The 27,167-nt window shown below is 44.1% G+C and overlaps 1 protein-coding gene across 3 annotated transcripts in view; it reads right to left on the reverse strand.

The window, feature by feature from the left end:
- The window catches only part of cdh7a (cadherin 7a), a 170,436-nt gene that overhangs the window by 122,746 nt on the left and 20,523 nt on the right, over window positions 1-27,167 (reverse strand). For all 3 annotated transcript variants that reach the window (XM_043687680.1, XM_043687681.1, XM_043687682.1), the window contains exons 2-3: window positions 19,399-19,789; window positions 5,520-5,814 (exon numbers count right to left, since the gene is read on the reverse strand). In XM_043687680.1, coding sequence (XP_043543615.1) covers window positions 5,520-5,814; window positions 19,399-19,623 — 520 coding nt within the window. In that variant the 5' untranslated portion in view covers window positions 19,624-19,789. The remainder of the gene's footprint in view (window positions 1-5,519; window positions 5,815-19,398; window positions 19,790-27,167) is intronic.

Genomic DNA, 27,167 nt, shown 5'->3' on the forward strand with positions numbered 1-27,167 from the left:
TTCTCAAGGGGAGCTTAAGAGCGGCACAGTAGCTCAATGGTTAGCACTGCTACCCTACAGTGCTACGGCTTTGGGTATGATTCCACTGTCAGGCAACTGTCTGTGGAGTTTGCATGTTCTTCCTGTGTCTGCATGGGTTTCTGTCAGGTGCTCTGGTTTCCTCCTGCAGTCCAAAGATGTGCAGGTTAGGCGGATTGGCCATGCTAAAGTGTCCAAGAATTTGCAGTCTAGGTGGACTCACCATGGGAAATGCAGGGTTACATAAGTAGGGTAGGTAGGTAGGTAGGTGGGTATTAATGGGATGCTTTTCAGAGGGTCAATGGGGACTTGTTGGGGCGAATGGCTGGTTTCCATACTGTAGGGATTCTGTGCACTCAGGATGGGCACAGTCAGTGGCACCATGGAATGAATGACAAAAAGGCAAGATTTTGTTGTAACCAGCTTAATCAGAGCAAGATGCTACATTTCCATCTTTTTCCCTGACTTTTTCCCTGACTGGGCAGCACGATGGTACAGTGGTTAGCACTGCTGCCTCACAGTGCCAGAGACCCGGGTTCAATTCCCGCCTCAGGCGACTGACCGTGTGGAGTTTGCATGTTCTCCCTGTGTCTGCGTGGGTTTCCTCCGGTTTCCTCCCACAGTCACAAAGATGTGCAGGTCAGGTGAATTGGCCATGCTAACTTGCCCGTAGTGTTAGGTAAGGGGTAAATGTAGGGGTATGGGTGGGTGGCGGGTCGGTGTGGACTTGTTGGGCCGAAGGGCCTGTTTCCACACTGTAAGTAATCTAATCTAATCTTAAATCTCTCAGCTTTTGCATGCTGTGCAATTGGTCACAGAACTTCAACATTTATTTCTCTAGAATAATGATCGAGGGAATGTGATTTCAAATCCTCCTGTTAAAGGATAATTAAAAACATTCGAAATTACATAATACCTTAAATGTAATAGGAAAAAAAAACAAAGGCTAGAGGTACTGCACTGGTCACAATTTTGTTTGTGGAGTGTATGATGTGGAGGTGCCTGCATTGGATTGGGATGGACAATGTCTGAAGTCACACGACACCAGGTTATAGTCCAACAGGTTTATTTGAAATCACGAGCTTTTGGAGCAGATTTGACGAGCATGGTTTCCCATTTGTAAATTTGTGCTGTCTCTGTCAAAGTCCTGACAGCGTTTTCCAAGTGCTCTACTATTAAATCTTTCTAAGCAGTGAATGGAAAGGTAGCATCTTCCTCCTATTATGGACCAGGCCAGACCCCTTCAAAGTATTTTAAGAAGGTAGCCCACACCCTAACTTTTTCTTATTTCAAAGGTGATGTGAAGTGGGTGTTTCAGGACTGATGCAGCAGGTCAAACCACTCGGCTTTAAGCAAAACAGAATTTATTTAAAGACTACAGTTAAAATACAAACAAAAGAAAGCAGAACTTAGAATAACTTAACTATTGGAAACCTTAACCAGCCTGATACAGTAACTATTACGAATTAAATGTTCCAATACTGTAATATCCCATTAACACTCCCCTGGGCCGAACAGTAAATTCAAACACAGATTCTTACAGGCAGGAGTGAACAATGCCCAGAGAGAGATTTCAGAGGAAGTCAGTCAGGAATCATTAATTGAAGCTTGCAACTCTTCTGGACTCACACATCTTGCGACTGCTACAGCTAAAAATAATTACAAAATACCTTAAGTGGGAGAACTGGCCACACCCCTCCCATTGTTAAACTATTAAACACCCAAGACTGCTTAGCACCTCTGCCTTTACAACCTTGCTTCCAAGAAAACCAAGGACAAATAACCTCTTTGAAGTGACAGCATCACCACACTCCAATTGCAAAGTAATCATTTGCTTTTTATAATTCACTGGCTGGGTCCATCCCTTGGTGCCCTGGAGAAGGTACTGGTGAGAGTGCTGTGGAAGGTGGTACCTGGCTGGACTTGATGACATATCCATGGAGGAGCTTCTCAGAATCGCCACCACCCCTTCCCCATGATCCACTCACTCACTAATGATGCCAACTGAGTCCCCAACTCAGAAACTGCCACAGAATCAGCCAACGCACGTTAGCCCAATCCACATCGTGGTACGTTTATCTATTGTGCCGCAAACCAACTATTTCTGAAAGTAAACTATTCACCTCCCTCACCCCACAGCCAAACATCAATGAGAAATATACCCAACAAAAAACAATGGGCAGAAAATGTTGCTAAACGTCAAAGTAGGTCAGAGACAAAAATAAAATTAGGAAAGGTTGATAAGACTCTGAAAACATTCATTCTAGATTAATAAAATAATAATTAATTCTAGCAGTTTAAGAGTATTTTATTACCTAATCATTTATTTATGTCAATGATATTACAGTGTTATTCAATGACTATTAATCATGCTACAGTGAGACATAGATGTCCATTAATATTCATTCAAAGTCCCAACGAAGAGTCATACTAAACTCGTAACATAAATTCTGATTCTCTCTCCATGGATCATGCCAGAGTTACTCCAATACTTTGTTTTACTTATTAATATTGCAGGCGAAATATAAGTGGAAAATTTATCAATATTAATGTTGAATGAATGTCACAATATCTAGGTGTCACAACATCTGTGTGGGATGCTCTTCAAAGGGTCAGTGCAGACTCAAGGGCCGAATGGCTTCTTTCCACACTGCAGGGATTCTGTGATTCTATGATTCATAGTATAAATCAATGCTGATGCTGTTGGAATGGGCTCTGCTAGTTTGAACCTACCTGAATTTTTCAGAGTTAAAAATCACACAATACCAGGTTATAGTCCAACGGGTTTAATTGGAAGCACACTAGCTTTCAGAGCGACGCTCCTTCATCAGGTGGTTGTGTGCATTCCAAAAGCTAGAGTGCTTCCAATTAAACCTGTTGGACTATAACCTGGTGTTGTGTGATTTTTAACTTTGTACACCCCAGTCCAACACTGACATTTCCAAATCATGTATTTTTCAACACTATGAAAAATGTAAAGATTTGAACATATGGATAAGCATAAGCCAAGGTCATTGATACTGAGGATCTAAGGTGACTGGTCCATGTCTGTATTTGTTGCACAAAGTCAGATACTAACATAATGAGCGGATGAAGAACAAACAGAGTATTGTGGATTCTGGAAGAGCAACTTTACATCTTTTATGCTATAATCCAAAAACTTCTGAAAGTAAGCTATTAATGCTCCTCACCCTGAGAACAGAGCTTTTTGAAATTAATTCCTTTTCTATATATCTGTTGAATATCGCACCCTACTCAAAAAAGAAAAGGTCATTCTTTAGTGGGTTAAAAACATTGTGGGCCGAAGGGCCTGTTCTGTGCTGTATTGTTCTATGTTCTATGTTCTGTGGGCCTGGGTGTCATTCTGAAAACATCCACCGTGTCTTTCATGGCACTGCTGAGTACAAGAGTGGCCAGGTACAGATTGGCCTCCATCCCCTGGGTCTTAATTCTGAGCAAAGGTCCACTGGTCGCCTTCTCAATGCCTAAATGCTGTGCTAGCAAGTAACAGCTTAGGTCTCTCTGTACGCAAATAAAAGCAAAATACTGCAGATGCTAGAAAAACTCCGCAGGTCTTGATAAGATCGTGAAGAAGGCATTTGGTATGCTTTCCTTTATTGGTCAGAGTACTGAGTACAGAGGTTGGGAGGTCATGTTGTGGCTGTAGAGGACATTGGTTAGGTCACTATTGGAATATTGTGTGCAATTCTGGTCTCCTTTCTGCCAGAAGAATGTTGTGAAACTTGAAAGGGTTCAGAAAAGATTTACAAAGATGTTGCCAGGGTTGGAGGATTTGAGCTGTGGGGAGAGGTTGAATAGACAGCGGCTATTTTCCCTGCAGCGTCGAAGGCTGAGGGATGACCTTACAGAGGTTTATAAAATCATGACGGGCATGGATAAGGTAAATAGACAAAGTCTTTTCCCTGGGGTGGGGGAGTCCAGAACTAGAGGGCATAGGTTTAGGTTGAGAGGGGAAAGATATAAAAGAGACCTAAGGGGTACTTTTTCACATAGAGGGTGGTACATGTACGGAATGAGCTGCCAGAGGATGTGGTGGAGACTAGTATAATTGCAACATTTAAAAGGCATATGTATGGGTATATGAATAGGAAGGTTTGGAGGGATATGGGGCAGGTGCTGGCAGGTGTGACTAGATTGGGTTGAGATATCTGGTCAGCATGGGTGAGTTGGACCGAAGGGTCTGTTTCTGTGCTGTACATCTCTCTATGACCAGGTTATCACCCAACAGATTTATTTGGAAGTACAAGCTTTTGGAGCACTGCTCCCTGGTGAAGGAGCAGCTCTCTGAAAGCTAGTACTTCCAAATAAACCTCTTGAACGGTAACCTGGCTCTGTGTGAATTTTAACTCTGTCCACCCCAGTACAACACCAGCACTTCCACATCACGCTCCAGTAATACAAAGACTTGTTTGACCAAACCTCAAACATTGGGAGCAGCTCCAGACATCGCACCTCGGAAAAGGGATGTTAACCTTGGAGGTAAGGTGGAATGAGAGCTGCACTCCCAGCATGAAACTGCACTCACGAGTGGTATATTCCCGAGAATTTAGAAGGGGAACAGGTGATTTTAATCAAAGTCTTCAAAGAGGAACTGACTGTTACATATTATTTCGCTTTGTGGGTGTCATTAGCATTTACTGCCCTTCTCTAACTGCCCTTGGACTAGGGAGTTTGCAAGGCCACTTCAGAGGGCTGTTAAGAGTCAACCAAGTTGCTGTGGGTCTGGAGATGAATGCAGGCCGGACTGAGAAGGATGGCATTTCTCCAGATGGAATTTTTCAACAATTGGGAACAACTTCAGGGATGAAACTTTGACTCCAGAAATGTTAACTGATTGGAAACTCTGCCAGATGTGATTTGAATGTATGTTCCCCAAAGAGTTTGCCTGTGCCTCCTGTTTACTATTCCAGTGATATTACCATCACCGTTGGTAACGTCGAATATGCTGAACTAATTCCTGTGTTTGTGGGGTCTCAGAATGGGGAGCCTCCATTCTACCTAAAGACTAGAATAAAGCCTGATTTTTCAGTTAGGTAACACTTCTTTGTTAAAAAGGGTGGAAATCACTGATGCAAGTGACAGTTGATGACAGCTGAATTCTTAAATTTAAATCTGAATTTGATAGATATTTGCGGACTGACATTATTCAGGGATGCAGGTTAGAGCAGACTGCAGCAGTTCAAGAAGGCAGCTAATCACCATCTTCTGATGGACAACTAGCGAAGGGTAGTAAATGACGCCCAGTGACACCAATGAACGAATTTTAAAAAAGGAGCATGTAGGATTGAGGAGCAACATAGCATATTTCTGTTCCTATACTGACAGCTTTCTGGATTGAGAAGTAATGAAGCTAACTTTGGCTGTTAATTAAAGTGTAGGTAACACACAGCATACCCCAGTGACACAGAACTTACACACAATACTGTCATAGGAGTCACATCAATGCTCAGCAGAAAAGCACACTTCTTTTATAGACTTACCCACGGGAGACATCTCTGGAATACTGGTCACGTACGGACCATCTAGAAATCGTGGCTCATTGTCATTGATGTCCTGTATTTTCACGATAAACTCGGACAGTGGTTCGACAGGTTTGTTCGTTATCCGGTCAACAGCTTGTGCGCGGAGGGCATAGTAAGCCTGTTCCTCACGGTCCAGCCTTTTGGTAGCATGGATGTCCCCTGTGCTCTCATCAATGATGAAGATGGAGCCTGCACCTTCTCCTGAGAGAATGTACTTGACTGAGCCATCTCCTCGGTCAACATCAGAGTGGAGCTGGTGGTAAATAAGAGCACATTTAGATTCAGGTCAGTTGATGTCACAGTGCAAAGATATTCTTGCCCAGAAGACATGGAGACCTAACTTGTACCACAAACATATTGGGAAATGTACATCCTACAATACGTGTTTTAAGTCCCTCAGTGGAAGCAGCTGACAGGATGCACTTCAGAGAAAGACTTGAGGGGCAGACTGCATGGACACACATTCATAGTATATTCCAAAGCATGTTACAGTTAATGATAAGTTCCTTATACTGAACTCCAAGCATTATTTCTGATTCTCTCGCCACAGACGCTAATGAATTTCTCCAGAATTTTCTCTCTTTTGTCTCAGATTTCCAGCATCCACAGTACTTTGCCTTTGTACTTTGAATATGTATTCACTGTTTATCATCCAGAATGCATAGCAAATAATTTGCACACGGCATTTCCCACAGATATCAACGAAACGACTGGATAATTTGGTTCAGTGGTAGACAATAGTGCGGCTGCTTGAAGTCTGAAATTAAGAACAGAAAGTGCTAGAAACAGGTCTGGCAGCATCTGCAGAACAGAGGCATAGAGTTAATGTTTTAAGTTGGTTCTGATGAAAGGCCACAGACCCGAAACATTAACCCTGTTCCTCCCTCGGTAGCTGCTACTGGAGCTGCTGACTGTACCCAGCACTGCTGACTGTACCCAGCACTGCCTGCACCTTTTTGTTTTAATTTCCAGTATCTGCAGCCTTTTGTTTTTTTTGTATGAGAAAAGTTAGCTTCCTCTCCCTCCAAAACTGCCTCTGATCTGTAACTTTTCCTGAGCAACGTCCAAGTGCCCCTTTCACGATGTCAGATATTTATGCTTCAGTCTTTCAACTCGTCATCCCTGGCCAATTAAAAAAAAACCTTGCCAACTGATAATCATAGTCAGTCTATCGCAAGTTGCAATGCAATGGAATATTTTTGCTTTAATTGTCAGCTTCAATGTGTTGAATTATACTCTTTATCTTGTAAAATAATTGCAATAAGCTGAGGGTGCTGATGGTTATGACAGAAGAGAAAAAAAAATCACACAATTCAAGCATCTTAACATCTTGAAGAATATTTTGTTATTTCATTAACAATCTCGCACATCTCGAGAGAAAAGCAACACAAGAAGGGTTTGCATGAACTACAGGATAAGTAGTGAACATTTTCCCCTGAAATTATTACTTTTATTCAATGATTGTTTCTCCCCCTCCTACCAACTGTGAAGTTTCATTTAGTGATAGATCTGTCTGATGACTGTCACAAAGCGACTGCAGCCCCACTTGGAAATCTGAATCAATATTTAATTATAGAGAGCAGTGATCGCAGAGTGAGTAGTTAATTTCGTCTGATAGCAGTGGAATGTTGGACCTCCCATGACGGGAATTCAGCTTTTAACTGACATTCATCCTCATCCCCAGTGGGTGACTTTCATTCCTTAATCAACCAAGGAATAAGTTAAATATTAATATATGCACATCACCGATGGGATGGGTGCAAGGAGTTTGCAGGATCAGGAATCAAATCCGTTCCATTTATGCAACATGTTCCCATCTTCTGCAGAGCAACACCGAGGTGGTAGGGGAAGTCAAAGGTCAGGAATGTCCTCCTAAGGGTATAGAATGAACCATGGGAAAGAAATATACAAGAGAAAATTGATTGTCTCAAACCAGCAGAGGGTTTTTTTTTAAACAGATCTGGGCCTTGCCAACATCAGTGGTATTTATTGCTTGTCCCTAACTGTCCTGGAGAAGGTGGTGTGAGCAGCTTTCTTGAACCGCTGCAGTCCATGTGCTGTAGGTTGACCCCCAATGCCATCAGGGAGGGAATTCTGGGATTTTCACCCAGTGACACTGAAGGAACGTCAATAAATTTCCAAGTCAGCATGGTGAGTGGCTTGGAGGGGAGCTTGCTGGTGGGTGGTGTTCCCATGTATGTAGCTGCCCCTCATTATGGTCATGGTTGTGGGTTTGGAAGGTCTGTTGCAGGAGTGAGTTGCACCTTGTTGACAGGGCACACTGCTGCAGTTTGGAATGAGCTGCTAATGAGTCACTTGCAGCACCCTTGGAGAGCAGCGAGCCACTTTAATAATTTGTGGCTCACTGCCCACAAAGCAGAAAAAGAAAAGGAAGCTGGCTGTGGCTAAACTGCCTCTGATCTGTAACTATTCCTGAGCAACGTCCAAGTGCCCCTTTCAGGAATAATGACTGAAGACTTTCCCCTTTTGAAAATCAGCCCTGCCCATGGACTGAAGGGGAAACATTGCCAGGGTTTTGGAGATACAATTGGAATTCATTGATTAAATCTTCCAAACAGCGTGGGTTCAATGGGCTGAATGGCCTGTTTCCATGCTTTAATGTTCCATCCTTTGTTTAATACCCAGATCCATAAGAAACTACAGAAGGTTATGTGCTCAGCCCAAACCATCACGGAAGCCAATCTCCCATCCATGGACTCCAACTACACATCTCGTTGCCATGGAATGGCTGCCCATATCACCAAAGACCCCTCTCACACCGGTAATACTCTCTTCCAACCTGCAGAAGATACAGAAGCTTGAACACAAGCACTGTCAGGTTGAAGAACAGCTTCTTCCTGCTGTTATTAGACTGATGAATGGACCTCTCTAATCTCTAGTAATGGTGATCTTGCTTTGTGCACCTCCAGTGTAGCTGTAGCCTTGTGTGCCTCACCCTATCTAAGGGCCCTATGATCTGTATGTCCCTGTTACAATGATCTGCCTGTTCTGCTTGCAAACAAGTCTTTTCATTGTACTTAGGTATACGTGACAACAATAACTCAAATCAAATCAAATCAAATGCATCCCTCCTTTGAGCACGCAACATGATCAAAGATTTGTCTGGCTTGCCTACATTGAAAACGCAGTCAATCAGTCATTTGAAGCCTTGCTCTGTTTTCAGTTGCGTAGTGGGGCCTCATTTTAATTGTAATTTCACAGTAAGCAGGGCTGTTCCACTGTCCCAGTATTACCACCATGACGCTCCACCTAGTTTCAACCCCAGGAACTTCCTTACATGACGACAGCACATTGCTGATGCCAGGCTGGCTGGTGAGGGAGGGGATTTAATTCATCAGAGCCTAGTAGTGGGAAGCCCATTCCAGGGTGTCTAACACAGACAGCAATAGGTTGCAGTAGCTGCTTTTTCAGAGGCAGCCCATAGAGGGAGGTGCCACTCTTCCTGACCAACCTGAAAATAAACCTTCACACCATCTTGGTCAGGTTTCCGATAATCCCTGTTACGGGATCCCTCTCAATGCCAGCACAACAAATTGCACTCACGTAGCCCATTTACTGCAATAAAAATGATCACTTCACAGGAAGGTTGTCGAATACGTTTCGACATGGAGGCTCGGACTGATGTTCGGAGACTCAGACTGATGTTCAAAGAGGTTGGTACTGAAGAGCAACTGAAAGGAGCAGAAAGAGTTAGAGAAGTAGAGAGAGAGGTTTATAGAGGATCATTGGTGCTTCTTTCATTGACTTTCCTGAACCACCATCCCACCAGGGGAATGGTAAATCTGACATCTGAAATAATTCAGCTCCATACCATGGGAGCCTCGTCTGGTCATGGTCATGGGGGACAAAATTCATCATGTGCTTGCTCAGCCTTTGACCAACCAGGGTGAAGATTATTCGAGGGCTTGGAGCTCAAGCAAAGGTCTTGGTTTATTATGCAGCAGTGATTGCCATGCTCTGATAAACTCAGAGAATCACTCACTCTACCGCAAGCCATTCAAACTCCCAGAGAAGTGGTGGCTTCACAAATTCCTCCAATTCCAGTGGCAACAAACAAGGTCCAACTAAGACGACACATTCAACATCAAGGAACTAATTACTCAATATCAGTTCCATTGGCTGGAACATTTTATCCATATGCCTGACAGCAGACTCCCAAGATATCTGCTCTATTCAGAACTGGGCCTTGCCATTGACTGGCTCAGTGGAACGATCAGTGAAATTCACTTTCCCTTAAGGCACAACTGCTCAAAAGTGACAGCAGAGACTTCAACGTCATTGGTTTAACAGCAGAAGAGTGTAGCAGGATCTTTTCATCCAACAGATCATCATCCCCTGTGGCTGCATCTTCCACTCCTTATTGAAGGAGCTGACAAAGGTCGAAGTTCACCTTGAAGCTGGTCACTGTCACACATGGTGCATCCCGATCCAGTTCCTTCCAGCCTTTCCTGGAGGAGCAGTTAAAACATTTGCAAGATCCTCCTGCGGTTCCAGGGATGATGTTTCTTTCACAAAGACAGGCTCACTGGGGAATGAATTAACAGCAATTTCTTGCAGCTGATGAATAAACAGGATTTAAATACATGTGTCTCTGTTTAGTAAACAGCAATGCTGATTGGGAGTGACATAGAGAACAATAATCTGCCTTCCATTGCAGCAATAACCTTTACCTGCCCTTAACTGTGATTCTTCCTAAATCTTCATGTGTAATGGAATACGGTTGGAGAAATTGAGGCTTCAACCACACACTGGATCTGATAGAATTGATATACCCTCCCCACCCCGGTATCCAATTTAACAATAGTGTTCTCCCCATTAACCACAATGCCTAGATTCCAAAAATCATCCTGTTGGAGTGTCACTTCCCCAAGGTGGAATGTTCCTCACTGGCATCTACTTCTTGGACAATTGCATTTTGGAGTGGTCTGATTCATCTCATAAACGGTAAACCTCTACTTCAGCAAAGCCTCTGAACTTGGCCATTCTTATAGCATGCATGACACACAACATTACTGAATGGGCAAGGTTGGCACAGATGCCAAATTTTCCTGGCACACTACAGACAAGAAGCAATGGTGGTGCTATTTTGGTCGCTCTCTTACTGGTAATTAGTATTCCTCTTATTATCAAAATGATCGGAGTTGGATTCCATGGACCCAGTCAAGGGAAGTACTCCTTCACTGATGAAAAGTTTGTTCTGCTTGTGAAGTTCAGCTTGTCTAACAACTGTATTACTTTTCCCCATGTAAAATCTTGCAAAAATTCTGATAACGTTTCATCCAGTGCTTCAAATATGGTGGGATGGAGAAAGTGAGGACTGCAGATGCTGGAGATCAGAGCTGAAAAATGTGTTGCTAGAAAAGCTCAGCAAGTCAGGCAGCATCCAAGGAGCAAGAGAATCGACATTTCGGGCATAAGCCCTTCTTCAGGAATGAAGGTTTGCCAAGCAGGCTAAGATAAAAAGTAGGGACTTGGGGGAGGGAATGCGATAGGTGGAAGGAGGTTAAGGTGAGGGTGCTAGGCCAGAGAGGGGGTGGGGGGGGCGGAGAGGTCAGGAAGAAGATTGCAGAGCAAGAAGGCGGTGCTGACTCCGAGGGTTGGGACTGAGATAAGGTGGGGGGAGGGGAAATGAGGAAGCTGGAGAAATCTGCATTCATCCCTTGTGGTTGGAGGGTTCCTAGGTGGAAGGTGAGGTGCTCTTCCTCCAGGCAACTGCAAGAAATGCAAAACTTGTGCCCACACCTCCCCCCTCACTTCCCTCCAAGGCTCCAAGGGATCCTTCCATATCCATCACAAATTCACCTGCACCTCGACACGCATCATTTACTGCATCTGCTGCACCCGATGTGGCCTCCTCTACATTGGGGAGACAGGCCGCCTACTTGCAGAACGTTTCAGAGAACACCTCTGGGATACCCGCACCAACCAACCCAACCGCCCTGTGGCTGAACACTTTAACTCCCCCGCCCACTCCGCTAAGGACATGCAGGTCCTTGGCCTCCTCCATCGCCAGACCATGGCAACACGATTCCTGGAGGAAGAGCGCCTCATCTTCCGCCTAGGAACCCTCCAACCACAAGGGATGAATGCAGATTTCTCCAGCTTCCTCATTTCCCCTCCCCCCACCTTATCTCAGTCCCAAACCTCGGACTCAGCACCGCCTTCTTGACCTGCAATCTTCTTCCTGACCTCTCCGCCCCCCCACCCCCTCTCTGGCCTATCATCCTCACCTTAACCTCCTTCCACCTATCGCATTCCCAACGCCCCTCCCGCAAGTCCCTCCTCCCTACCTTTTATCTTAGCCTAATATGGTGGGACCTCTCATAAGCTCATCTCTTAATTTTCCACATTGGCAATTATCAGCAGGATGGTCTGGTTCAATACTTTAAAAAAAAATCAATAGTTTCCCCAGGCTCCTAGTTGTGCTGCTTGCACTTTGCCAAGTCTAAGACGGTGCTGTACTTTAAGCCAAAATAGAAGTCATAGACCTTAATTACATCCTCATAATTTGTGGTCTGTTCCTTAACTGATGAGAATTTGGCATTGGCACTGCTGCAGATCATGGACAGCAATTCACCGACACAGTTCATAGCTGGCTTCTGATTAAAGTTAGAGGCACTCCAAATCTGCTGAAACCTCAGCAAAGATTGATCAAGTTGATTCAGTTCCTTCATGTGGTCCAGGGCCTCTGGTAAAGGCAATCTTTGATCCAATATCGGTGATTTTGTGAGATGCATCATGACCAAACCCTTTCATAATCCAGCCCTTTCCAGTGGGTGCACTCGAACTTATAACTGAACATCAGCCAACTCCACAGCAGGAACAATTCTTAGTCTAAAGGGAGAGCACTGAGAACCTCAAAGGGTCACAAATGAGTACTTGTCAGCAGTCCAATTGAGAATGGCGAATTGATATTACAGTTCAGAGACCTAAAAGCCTGGATTTTCCAATCGCTGTAATTTTAACACAAGCAAACACCCACTACTGGGCTAACGTTGCCATTAAAGAAACATCAATCAGAATACCTAAGCTATAGAGATATTGCTTTCATACCAAGATTCTTACAATAAAAGATTAGAATTGAGCTGGACTAAATTGTAATGATGACACTGCAAAAGCTAACGTTGAAGTATTATCGATCTGCTTTGTTCTGATGGATTTTATATTAATTAATATGTAGCACATTGGGACAGGAACACAGAATATTTTCCTTTACCAAGCTTCCAGCACTAGCATTGAATTATTTCAGCGTCTAACTCACAATTCATTGGCCCAAGATCCAAGAGAAGGATTTATGTTTATAGAGCTCCTTTCACCGTTTTGATTGTCTTCAACGGAGTTAAAGTTAAAGTGTAATTTTGAAATATATTCACTGTTGCAAAATAGGAATCTCAGCTAATTTGAACTGATCTATGCTCTCAGATACACTTTAACTGGAAGAGTTACTAAGCATTTGGCGCACAAGAACAGACCTTTCAACCCAAAGGATCAGATTGGTGTTACTGCTTCAAACAAGGCTTCTCCCATTTCTCCTCTTTGAACACCGTGAATATAACTATCCATTCTTTTCTCTCTCATTTATTCATTGAGCTGCCCGTTAACTATTTACCTCAACTGACTGTGTGATAGCTGGATTTTCCAATCGCTGTAATTTTAACACAAGCAAACACCATTAAAGAAACATCAATCAGAATACCTAAGCTATAGAGATATTACTTTTAATACCAGGATTCTTACAATGAAAGATTAGGATTGAATTGGACTAAATTATAATAATGACACTGCAAAAGCTAACAGACATGGTGAAGTATTATTGATCTGTTTTGTCCTGATGGATTTTATATTAATTAATATAGACGAGTTTAATGGGGTTCCATCGTGATACACAGATATAGTTCATATATAGGGAGGGTTTGACATGTAAGACCCTATAACAGCAATATCCATCTGAACAACCCCCTCCCAACCCTTTCCCCAACCATCCTTCAACCCTTGACCTCTTTCTCCCTTGTAGCAAAGAGTAGAACTCAAGCACAAAGTTTAAAAATAAGAGGTCATCGGGGTGTACAGCACAGTAACAGACCCTTCGGTCCAACTCATCCATGTCGACCAGATATCCCAACCCAATCTAGTACCACCTGCCAGCACCCGGCCCATATCCCTCCCAACCCTTCCTATTCATATACACATCCATATGCCTCTTAAATGTTGCAATTGTACCAGCCTCCACCACTTCCTCTGACAGCTCATTCCATGCACACACCACCCTCTGCTTGAAAAGGTTGCCCCTTAGGTCTCTTTTATATCTTTCCCCTCTCACTTTAAAACTATGTCCTTTAGTTCTGGACTCCCCCACCCAGGGAAAAGACTTTGTCTATTTATCTTATCCATGCCCCTCATGATTTTATAAACCTCTATAAGGTCATCCCTCAGCCTCCAACGCTCAGGGAAAACAGCCCTAGCCTATTCAACCTCTCCCTATAGCTCAAATCCTCCAATGCCGACAACATCCTTGTAAATCTTTGCTGAACCCTTTCAGGTTTCACAACATCTTTCCGATAGGAAGGAGACCAGAATTGCACGCAATATTCCAACAGTGGCCTAACCAATGTCCTGTACAGCCGCAACATGACCTCCCAACTCCTGTACTCAATACTCTGGCCAATAAAGGAAAACATACCAAACACCTTCTTCATTATCCTTTCTACCTGCGACTCTACTTTCAAGGAGCTATGAACCTGCAGTCCAAGGTCTCTTTGATCAGAAACACTCCCTAGGATCATACCATTACGTGTATAAGTCCTGCTAAGATTTGCTTTCCCAAAATTCAGCACCTCGCATTTACCTAAATTAAACTCCATCTGCCACTCCTCAGCCCATTGGCCCATTTGATCAAGATCCCGTTGTAATCTGAGGTAACCTTCTTCGCTGTCCACTACACCTCCAATTTTGGTTTCTTCTGCAAACTTACGAACTATACCTCTTAGCTCACATCCAAATCATTTATATAAATGACAGAAAGTAGAGGGCCCAGCACCGATCCTTGTGGCACTCCACTGGTCACAGGCCCCCAGTCTGAAAAACAACCCTCCACCACCATTCTCTGTCTTAGTCTTAAAACGGAAATCATAGAATCCTAGGGAAACAGGCTACTCAGCCCATCATGTCTACACCAACCCTCTGAAGAGAATCCCATTCAGACCTACCCCTGTAACCCTGCATTTCCTATGGCTAATCCAACTACCCTACATATCCCTGGACACTATGGGGCAATTTAACATGGCCAATCCATCGAACCTACACATCTATGCACTGTGGAATGAAATTGGAGAACCCAGAGGAAACCCATGCAGACACAGGGAGAATGTGCAAACTCCACACTATCACTGGAATCGAACCCAGATCCCCTGCATTATGAGGCAGCAGTGCTAACCACTGAGCCACCATGCCCCCCCACCTCACTGAGTAGCTAGTCTATGGAATTCTCTTCCCCATGACACATTAGCGGCAAGATCACTGAGTTTATCTGAGGCTAAGTTGGACCCGCTTTTCATAGTCTTTGGAATCATAGAGTCATACAGCATGGAAACAGACCCTTCACTCCAACCAGTCGATGCCGACCATAATCCCAAACTAAACGAGTCCCACCTGCCTGCGCTTGGCCCATATCCCTCCAAACTGATTCATGAACTTATCCAATTGTCTTTTAAACATTGCAATTGTACCCACGTCTACCACTTCCTCTGGATGTCCAATCCACACTCCAACCACTCTGTGGAAAAAGGTTGCCTCTCATGTCCTTTTTAAATCTTTCTGCTCTCACCTTAAAAAAATGTTCCCTATTCTTGAAACTGCCCTCCCCCCTCACCATAGGGAAACAACGCCTTCCATTCACTTTATCTAACCCCCTCACGACTTTCAAAACCTCAACAGGATCACCCCTTATATTGTAAGATAAAGATACATCATGCTGTAAAAATAGCAAATTTGGAAACACATTTGAGTCAAGGGTTTAGGAATGGGCAGACAGGAAAGTGAGGTTGAGACCCCAATGGGATCAGACACGATCTTAGCAAATCGCAGAGCAGGTTTCAAGGGCTGGACAGTTGACGCCTGCTCCTAAGTCCCACATTCTCCACTTATTAAGATGACAACTTGTGCTATAAAGTAGTTGCAGTGGTCTGCAATTCATCCCAAATCCCAAACCTTGCTCTCTCTGTCCGTCACAACTTTGTTTCTTCATCCCTGACACTGAAAGAGTCATCAAAACATACAGCTATACAGAACGGAAACGCAGGTGAAGGGGTGGCTGGAAAATGGGAAGCTTTCAAAAATGAGATATCAAAATCCAGAGACAGCATGTTCTTGTTCGGGTGAAAGGCAAGGCAGGTAGGTGTAGGGAATGCCGGATGACTAGAGAAACTGGGGTTCTGGTTAAGAAAAGAAAGGAAGCAATAATCAGGTATAAGCAGTGAATCCTTAGAAGAGTATAATGGCAGTAAGAATATACTTAAGGGGGACATCACAAAGGCAAAAACAGAACATGAGGTAGCTTTGGTGAATAGGGTTAAGGAGAATCCAAAAGGATTTTATAAACATATTTAGCACAAAAGGGTAACTAGGGAGAAAATAGGACCCCTTAAAGATCAGCAAGGTAGCCTTTGTGTGGAACTGCAGGGGATTGAGGAGATACTAAACAAGTATTTTGCATCAGTGTTTACTGTGGAGAAAGACATGAAAAACCCAGATTGTGGGGAAATAGATGGTGGCATCTTGAAAAATGCTCATATCACAAGGAAGGAGGTGTTGGATATCTTAAAATGCATAAACCTGGATAAATCCCCAGGACCTGATCAGGTGTACCCTAGAACTCTGTGGGAAGCTAAGGAAGTGATTGCTGGGCCTCTTACTGAGATATTTGTTTCATTGATAGTCACAGGTGAGGTGCCAGAAGACTGAAGCTTGGCTAATGTGGTGCCACTATTTAAGAAAGGTGGTAAGGAAAATCCAGGGAACTATAGACTGGTGAACCGGAGAATGGAGGTGGGCAAGTAGTTGGAGGGAATGCTGAGGGACAGGATGTACATGTATTTGGAAAGGCAAGGACTGATTAGGGACAGTCAACATGGCTTTGAGCGTGGGAAATCATGTCTCACAAACTTGATTGAGTTTTTGAATAAGTAACCAAGAGGACTGATGAGGGCAGAGCGGTGGACATGATGTATATGGACTTCAGTAAGGCATTTCACAAGGTGAATAAATCTTTACTCAGCCCTTTCAGGTTTCACAACATCTTCCCCACAGCAGGGAGACCGGAAATGAATACATTTCCAAAGTGGTCTCAGCAATACCCTGTACAGCTACAACATGGCCTCCCTTGTGTTCTTTGCAAAAAAAAACATCACCTACAGCCAGTCTTCGCCAATCTCCACCTCCGCCACTGATATCATCCAACATTTCAATGCAAACTTATCCTCTGTTACTTGGTTATTTCACTTACTCACTGTAGAAAGCTCCCAGAAGAAATTCACTCCATTCCACTAGATCGCTTATAAACCCCAGCCTCCCAAAACTCACTGTTGGTGATCTGCCATTGCCTTATTATACATCCTTGGGGAATTTTAGCACATGGAAGGCAAATATATGATATTTCTTAGCATGGATAGACTAGGCACTGCATGGTTACTGAATTACCCTACAGGACTTCAAAATGGACAGTTGCTCTCTGGGATGTGGATAAAACAGAAAAGAAAAGCCTCATTTTCCACCAGTTTCTCCCCATGGTATTAGTCCCTCTGGGTAGACAGCATGACATGTATCATAGCTGATCTCCTCTGCCCTTCATCAGATTTACAGAGACCGCCAAACAATGCTTCCTTTAAAGGGACACAGTTTTATTGCAGTGTTCCACTTGGGGACATTACAGCCTTCAGGATTCAATATCAAGTTGAAAAATTTTAAAGCCTGAACATCTCCTTCCGAATGTATTCCCAAACCCCACTTCCCAGGTCCTGTCGTGACATGGATTATTTTCAGCACAATCAGTTCATTATCACCCGCTCATAATCCACGGTATCACCTATCAAGCTTCTTTTCTTCTCCGGCTTGTTATCTCAATCACTTTCTCTCTCTCTCTCTCTTTGGGCTCCATCTCCACCTGTCTGCTCACTCCATCCCCCCCACCCCCACATCTGGCCCCCACTCCCTGTATAAATACCACCTTTTCCTATCTCCGATCAGTTCTGAAGGAAGGACACTGGACTCAAAACATTAACTCTGTTTCCTCTCCACAGATGCTGCCAGACCTGCTGAGTTTCTCCACCACATGAGGATTTTTTGCTGGCATTCACTGATTTTTTACCTTTGTTTCTCTATTTTTTTGCACCCAGCAGCGTAATGACACACAACTGAGCAACTTTCCCACTACCAAAATCACCGTGATGTTTTTTTAAACTTATGACTGCCACCAGTAAAACGCACACGTAGCCAATTAGGTACATACAGCCAAAGCATTGTGGATAATGCAAGCCATCTGGGGTTGCTTTATCATTTCTAAGCAGCCTACTACAGAGATTTTATACCATACCTCTGGAGCAGGTGGGACTTGAACCCAGGACTTACAGCTCAGAGGTAGAGACATTACCATTGCACCACAGGAGCCTCCTGAGCTGAAGCTAATAAGCACCACCAGTAAAAACAACCTTTTAGCCAATTCAGTATTTACATGCAAAGCCATATTGATTTTTATAAATCACATGTATTTGTAAATTAAACATGCACTAGACTCATTCAAATCGGTGCCAGAACTCACATAATTAGTGTTAAAGGAACAGAGAAGTTGATATTCATTCTTGCATCAAGACATACAATGGCCTGACAGAGTTGTTTATGAGTAAAGCTGCCATGGGGTTACAGACAGTCCCATGAGTTGTAATAAAAATCTTGTCGAACCACTTGGTTCTCCATGAATCAATCTCTGGCATTTGGGGCATTTCAAACAATTACGTTGACAAGGACTTTGTTCTTGGGAAAGATGTCAGGACTCTGGAGAGGGTGCAGCAGAGATTTATGAGAGTAGCAAGTAGGGTGAAGGACTTCAGTTACACGGCGAAACTTGAGAAAATTGAGTTTCCCTCCTTCAAGCAGAAACAAGGTTAAGGTAGGATTTGATGGAAGTGTTCACAATCCTCAAGTATTTTATTGGATGAGTTTAGAAGCAACTGCTTTGAGTGACAGAGAGTTGGGTAACTAGATGATGAAGATTTAAGATAGTTGACAAAAGCGCCAGAGGAGGTTTGAGGAAAACTATTTATGCAGTTGGCTACAATCTGGAATACAATGCCTGCCGGGGAAATTGGATCAGTAACTAACAGAAAATGTTTGTGAAATGATGGGGAAGAGGAGTGGGATCAATGGGATAACTCATTCAGAGAGCCAGTACAGGCACGATTGGCTGAATGGCCTCTTCTATGCTGCATCGGTTTGTTAAATTTGGACAAACGTTGTAACTCCAGTGCCATTCTCTGTGTCAGCTGTTGCGTGATTTAGCAATTTGTGAATGAGACTGTCAGGCTTTTTGAAATCACACATGAGATGGGGTTCCATGCTCTCAAACTCCCCCTCCGCGCCATTTCCACAGAGGTGCGCCTCTGTCAAAACAGCGCAGGCAGGAATTATAGCTATATTCACATGTTAGGTGTCTGGAAGCGTCCTTCTGGGGGCCAGCACTTCGTTCAGATGAGCGGAATGAGTGGAAATGTGAGGGTGGGGGGGTGTGGAATTGTACAAATGGTCATTAACAATGAGAGTCGCTTACCTTCCCCACGTACAACGGGTCGGTGCCTGTGTATTCCTCCAACACAAAGAATTGGTTCCACACCCAGCCGCGTTTCATCCGTCTGTGAGCTTCCCCCGGCTTTCCCGTTGAAAGGTGAGATCCCGGCACTGCCGATGAAGGAGTGGATTGCCTTGTCCCACTCAGGCACAGCAGTAGTGTTATTACCACCAGAGAACAGCACAGCCTCACATCTCTCGGTTGCATTTTTCTACCCTGGAGATTAAGAAACACAGGCAACTGTTCCGCTTGGCTTGACAACAGCAGCCTCAGTTAGGGCTGTCAGTCTCGAGAACAGAGATGCGAAGCTTGTTGAAGGTTGGTCTCAGGAACCTTGCTGCTGCAGAGTAAACTTTACTGAAGAAACAGACACCTGGTGCGGATAAAGACAAGAGTTGCTGTCAGTTTAATGTTTCACCAAGCTCTGACATCTTGCTTACCATGTGGAAGGACCAGATCTAAAGGTGCCTTAGACAAGTAATGAGAGTGAGCCTTCTGTTCAGTGTAATACAAATGGTACATGAACATTGCATTGTAACAGTGGAGAGATGACATTGAACGAACTGCGGGTGCTCTAACTCAGAATCAAAAACAGACATTGCTGGAAAAACTCAGCAGGTCTGGCAACAGCTGTGGACAGAAATCAGAGTTAACATTTCAGGTCGAATGATACTTCCTCAGAATTTAAATTCAATTAACTTCAAAACTCAAATCAAGAAGTGAAAGCTAATTTCTTTAATAGTGACCCCGACACACGATCGCAAAAATCAATCCGGATCACTAATGACCTGTCGGGAAGGAAATCTGCCGTTCTTACCTGGTCTGGCTTGTGTGTGACTGCAGACCCACAGCAACTTGGCTGACTCTTAATTGCCTTCAAGGTGCATTTCGGGATTGTTAATTAATGCCGGCCTAGCAAGTGACACCCACACCCAGTAAACCAGTAAGAAATAGTTCATTGTGTATTCATTATACGGGAAGGATAGTTTGCAAAGTTGGGTATGCAGCTTGCTTTGTTGGTGTCCATTTTACATTGCAGATATTTTTCTGATCAACCTGTTCAGTTATTTTGACACACACTTCTGCACATTAACCCAAGCCTCCTGGCTCGGAGGTAAGGACGCTACCATTGTGTTACAACGGTCCCCATTTTAAAGTGTTTGATTGTTAGAAAGCCTCTACTCTAGCTAATTAGAACACCATCGTGGAGTACGGCTCCAGATGAGGATCAGCCATGATCACAATGAATAGAATGGCCCAGTTCATAGATTCCATGTTCCTAACTTTGCGTAAATTTCCATTCCATACCAAACATGATCTCCATCTGAAAGGTACAGATCCTGAATTCGGATACCTCCAACTTCAAGCTCTTGATTCTTTATCTCCATGAGTAGACACCTGGGGTAAACCTTACCTTTTTTTTGTTGAGCATGAGTCGCATTGTAGCTCTTTTGGTGGGACGCTCATCATGAGATTTCTCACATTATCTTAGCAAAACGCGCCTCATTATCTACCCGCTCCATAAGAATCTTTCATGTCTGATTTCAGCCCCATTTTACCACATGCTGCTCCTGGAATAGCTAACCATCTCTGTGGATATTCACCGCATCCCTGGCACCTCTGCACAACCTTCCCAAGACCCAGGGGGCATTAACACTCCAAAATCAGGTGACGGACGGAATCTGAACAAGTCGGAGAAGGGGATTATTTTCCAGCAGGGCATCGGGAGGTCCCAGTCATGGAGGTGGTGCAAAGCACAGGAATCCTCTTCCCGAGAGATCGCCAGAGCAGACCAAGGCCCCTGGACTCTGCCAGTCTGCTCTGAGATCACCACCTGAGTCAGTTCCACTTCCTCGGTGCCTGAAGTGTGATGAGAAGGTCAACGGTCTTGTCACTTTTCTCTCTGCCACCTCATACTCACTCTATCCCTGCTGCCACCAAGACTCACGCTCAACTGTCACCACCCAAGCAACCTCCGCCTCAAACTGCACCCCTCCCCCGTGATTAAACCTCCATGCTGCCTCCTCACATGTCTGAGACAACTCATTATTTGACCCAATGCATCAGCATTAACGAGTAGGCCTCACACTTTTACCTCACTTAACCCCTTTGTTTCTCTCATTCCAGGAGACAACAACCCCCTGATAGGGCAGAGGGAATCTGTACAGGTGGAGGGGCCCTGACATTAGGCTCCCCACTTCCCTTGAGGAGACCCCTGCAGGAGAAGACTGTGACTGCTCTTGGGGATACCATCCAACACTTGCTAACCAAGTACCAGCCCTATTGCTCTGTACCTCCCTGTGACATTCCCCACCGTCAGTGCCATTCATTTCACACCACAGTGAGCCATTCGCCATAATATCTTCTCTCTCATGCCCTCTCTCTCTCTGTCCTTTACATTGCACATTACATCAGTATCTCCATTACCATCCCAGTGCAACAGCTAGCTCCCCATGAAGCCAGCTTCTCACCCTCTGAGGATGACGACACAGAGGCCTCAGAGTGAGCATCAGCAAGGCTGCTCCCCCCATCCCCCACCAGCTCAGACACTGACACCTGGGAGGAGGAGGTTAGACTGAGAAAGGACACAGCCTGAAGTTCCTCACTGTACCCAGCTCCACAGCTGCTGGAGGAAGTAATGCCCTAGGCCGTGAGCATTGAGAGAGCTGCTAGGGACCAGGCATCTGCTCAGCCCCATGTAGGAGAGGACCCTGGAGCAATCAGGGACTTTGTCCACATGCACAGGGAGGACCAGGAGCATCAGCCTAGGATGACCCTTACTGCCCAGAAGATGTTGGAGCACAGAGAGTCATGTGACCATCTGGCTGTCTCCATGGAGAGATTGGTGGTTGTCATGGAGACCCTGGTCCAGCATTCCCAGAGTCTGCTGGAGAGGTGCTCACACCTGCACTCCATCGCCCAAGCCAAGGGCAAGAGCAGCAAAGGGATTGGGAACTTGTTGAGGTCCCCAAGTACGGCTTCCTCAAAGGGAAACAGAGATAACAGGAAGCATCCCTCTGGAGGAGTTCTACACTCTGAGAGTGAAGACACTTCTCCTTGTCTCAGTCCTTATAACCAAGTGGACTTTTGCCCAGGATGTTTATAAATCTTTCTGGGCACAGTTCGATACACCGGAGAATTGATGTCAGATTGCATAATTACAATCTCAATTGAGATACTATAGTTTAGACTCTAAAGCCTCTTCCGCGGTTACGTTAGAGCCCGGGTGTCCTTGGAGTTGTTCAGGGAGAGGTGGGCGCCGCAGGAAGTGGAGTGCATCATTTCTCCCTCCAACTCTCGCCGCAGGAAGTGGAGTGCATCATTTCTCCCTCCAACTCTCGCCGCAGGAAGTGGAGTGCATCATTTCTCCCTCCAACTCTATTTTAATTTAGTCCCTACCCTCCCCCTCACTGTTTTGATCACACAGCACTGCCCTTTGATGTGAAGGGCAGTGTTTGTCACTGGCCACCCGGGTGTTTTCCTATCTTCCTGGTGTTGGAATTTGAATAAAAATTCGTGCACTTTGTGTCTTTCACTGTGTCTCACACCTGCACACACACACCATGGGTGCTGGGGAAAAAATAAGCACTACCGCACTTAGGTGGTAAAAGAAAAAAAAAATAGACTCTAAAGCCCAGCCTGTTTGAAAGTAATAATTGGATTTATATAACACTTTTCACAATGTCTCAAAGCACTATATCACACTGTTGTAATACAGGAAAAGCACATATAGCAAGTTCCCGTAAAGAGTCATGAAATCATAACAGCACAGGAACTTCGGTCCAACCAGTCCATGCCGAACATAATCCCAAACTAAACTAGTCCCACCTGCCTGCTCCTGGCCTATATCCCACCAAACCTTTCCTATTCATGTACTTATCCAAATGTCTTTTAAACATTGCAATTGCATCCACATCTAAGGCTTCCTCACAAAGTTCATTCCACCCGCTGTGTAAAATATTTGACCGTCATAAGATCAGATAATCTGCTCGTGAGATAAGTATTAACCAGACGATTACCTTCTGCTGTTCTTCATAACATGTCATTGGATCCTTTCCTGAGAAGTCAATCAGGGACTCCCATCACATTTGAAAGATCGTACCTGGGGCACTCAGGCACTGCAGTGTCATATTTAGAATTTAAAATGCTTGTGCTCAGAACTCAGATTTGAACCTACAACCTTCAGAATCTGAAGAGAGTGCTCCCAACCCATCCACAGCTCAGAACGGGACATAGTTTTCCATGGGAAAGTGGGATACCTTTCCGATATATTTGTACTACTCCTCCAAACAAACTTCCGTTTGACAAGCCTGCATTAGCACACTGTTGGTGCACTTTGAATGGAGTTATACCACTGACAAGATTTCCTTGAGAACGCACAAATAGAGAGCTATTAAATAGCAGACAGGGCACTGAACCACATGTGCATTGTGTCTCTGCTGCCCTATTAAAAGGATAAAACACAATCACTAAGGAGTTTTGCAACAACAACAGAAAACACAAGCCATTTAGAACTGAACCCAGCATCTATCATATTTAGAAAAGTGTTCTTAAGTGCACTTTTGTTCCACCTGAAAACATTACTTCTGTCCCTGCAAAGTATCTTTATGAGATACCTGCACTTTCTAGCTTCCATTTGGCACTGATCGCAGTGACACTGCTGGCTTTGACAATAACGGAGGGAGTCATCCAATTGCTTAAGTGGGGATGAGAGAAATGCTGGAGCCTGGCTCTCTGCACCAATGTTACCAACACAGACAGGTCAACATGGTGATAAATTTACAGTCCTGTGTGGATCTACAGCAACACAAGTTCCAGATAGGTTATTGGGTCTGAATTTTCCCAGTCCTGTGCTCAAGGGATAGTTTGGGAGGCAAGTCAAGATACAGATCACTGTCACATTCAAAATCCACGAGATCAATTGAGACCTAGTTCCTGGAGCTAAGACTACAGACCCAAGATTTCCTGCCCATTGCTCCTGCAGCTCTGATAAGCCCTAACCCAGGAATGTATCAGGGGAGGTGATGGCTGAACGGTACTATCACTGGGCTGTTAATCTAGTGACCTAAATAGTTGCATTCTTTTATGTCATCACAACTTAGAAATCTAGCAATCTCTATTTTAAACAAAAGTGACTGAACTTCCACAACCCTTCGGGTTACAATATTCCAAAGATTCACAACCTGAATAATACATTTCTCCTCAGCTCAGTCCTAATTTGCCCTTACTTGGAAACCATGCCTCCTTGTTTTAGACTCCACAATCAGGGAAAACATTTTATCTATATCTACACGTACGTATTTTATAGATTTCAATAAGAATACCTCTCATTCTTTGAAACCTGAACAGATGCAAATCCAGTTTCCCAAATCTCTCTTCATAGGACAGTCCTGCCATCCCAGGAATCTTTATTTCAATCACTCCATATTAATAATAATATCCTCTCCAAGCTAAGGTACTATACATGGTATTACAGGTACGGTCTAACAACACTTTGAAAGGATATAATATAATTGAGGTAAAGCTCTGCTTGTCCTGTAATCAAATCTTGCAATGAAGGCTATTAATGCTTTAGTCTTCACAATAACTTCCTGCACCTGCATATTACCCTCCAATAATTGATCAGTAAAGACACCTTTGTAGTCTACACTTTCTCCTCTTCTTTAATCCCTTCACAGGATTGGGGGACTTTCACATAGGTCAGCATTTATTACCCATCCCTGATTTCCCAGAGGGTAGGTAAGAGTCAAGCAGCTTTGGGTCTGGAGTCACTTGGAGACTAGTCCTAGAAAGAACAGCACTTTCCTTCTCCAAAGGGCATCAGGGAAACTGATGAATTTTTATGACAATAGTTTCATAGTCATCTTGAGACTCTTAATTCCAGATTTGTTTTTACATTGAATTCAAACATGGTGGAATTTGAACCCAGGACATTGCCTGGATCTCCAGATTAATAGTTTAGTGATAACATAACGGGAGATGATAGTGATATCATCTCCCTTTATGTCTTACCATTTCCGAAATACGCTGCACCCACTACCAAAGTGGGTGACCACACAATACATTCTATATGCCCACCTCCTGCCCATCATAAGCCTGTCCAGTTCCTCTGGAAGCCACTTTTCAGAGAACACTTTCTCAGCAAGCTGTGTTATTCGCAAATTTGGACATGTTTCATTTTACTCCCTACTCAAGTACTGATATACATCGTGAACAACTGGGACCCCAATCCTTGTGATACCCCACTATACACAGCCAGCCAATGTGAAAGGGAGCCATTTACTGTTTGCTGCCTGTTAGTTAATCCATGATTCCAAAAGGCAGCACAGGCACTATTTAAGAAGTTATTGGTAAGATGAATCTTACATTGTGCTTTAACTTTGCAAACTAACCTCTTATTGGAGATTTTAACAAAAGTTTTCATTAAATCCAGGTACTGTATACTATGCCCATCCACTCCCCTTTACTAATTCTTGAATATTGCTGAAGATGCATCCTGTTGTAGCTTTTCTTTTTAAATCATCCATACTAAAGTCAAGGGAAAGTTATATTTAGACTGTGAGATGAGATACACTTGTAACTGCCTTCACTGGTCAATAGTAGAAGCAGCCATAATCCCAGCAGACCACAGGACTGTTCTCTCATTGGAGACAGAGAGAGGGGAGATGGATGGTAAATTTAAACCAAGGGTCACCATGCCTCAGGTGAGGTTGAGAAAGCAGGACCTTTGTGGTAATTTCTGTTGGCACGGGCATTGAATCTATATTATCGGTATCATGCTATGTTGCAAACCAGCTGCCCAGCCAACTGAGCTACTGCTGTCCACCACTGGTCAGTGCATGCACTGAGATTCACCTTCTCAATAACTTCCTAAATAGTGCCCGTGCCATTTTTACATCATGTAATCTTGATCCTGAAATAGGATCAAACCAGCCTGTGAAATATTGGCTACCCTGACCAGGTATGTATGCATATACTTATGGAGGTACGTTATGCAAATCATGAACCAATCTGAAGCCACCTATTTTGGTCCCAAAAAATGTCTGGAATGCCTCAGATTAAGGAACAGGTTCAGTAGCAAATCAAGTGGTGGGTACCGCCAACATATGCTGCCATCAAGTCAAAATGGCATTCTGACTGCACACAAATCAGTAATGTGTTATATGAATTTTAATGCCATTGCGATGCCAAGTATGCACACTACATGCCATAAAGACTGCTAAATTGTATCAAATATTTGGCCATTCACAAGATGGAAGGCACTGACTGTACACCTATGCTTGCAAAACATACAACAGTTTCCAACGTTAGATGTAATTGAATTACAGTTACTCAATACCCTTGCATATAGAGAATTAACAAATTGGGATTGTTTTGAAGAGTGTGGTGCTGGAAAAGTGCAGCCAGTCAGGCAGAACCGAGGAGCAGGAGAGTCCACCAAGGACATGCAGGTCCTGGGCCTCCTCCATCACCAAACCCTAACCACCCAATGCCTGGAGGAAGAACACCTCATTTTCCACCTTGGGACTATCCAACCACACAGGATCAATGTGGATTTCCCCAGTTTCCCCGCTTCCCCTCTCTCCACCTTATCCCAGTCCGAAGCTTCCAGCTCAGCACTGCCCTCTTGAATAATCCTTCCTGTCCATCTTGCTTCCCATCTATCTACTCCACCCTCCTCACCAACCTATCATTGTCATCCCCACCTCCATCTACCTATCTCATTTTCAGCTACCTCTCCCCCCATCCCT

Source organism: Chiloscyllium plagiosum, chromosome 4 (assembly GCF_004010195.1).
Source record: "Chiloscyllium plagiosum isolate BGI_BamShark_2017 chromosome 4, ASM401019v2, whole genome shotgun sequence".
Lineage (NCBI taxonomy): Eukaryota > Metazoa > Chordata > Chondrichthyes > Orectolobiformes > Hemiscylliidae > Chiloscyllium > Chiloscyllium plagiosum.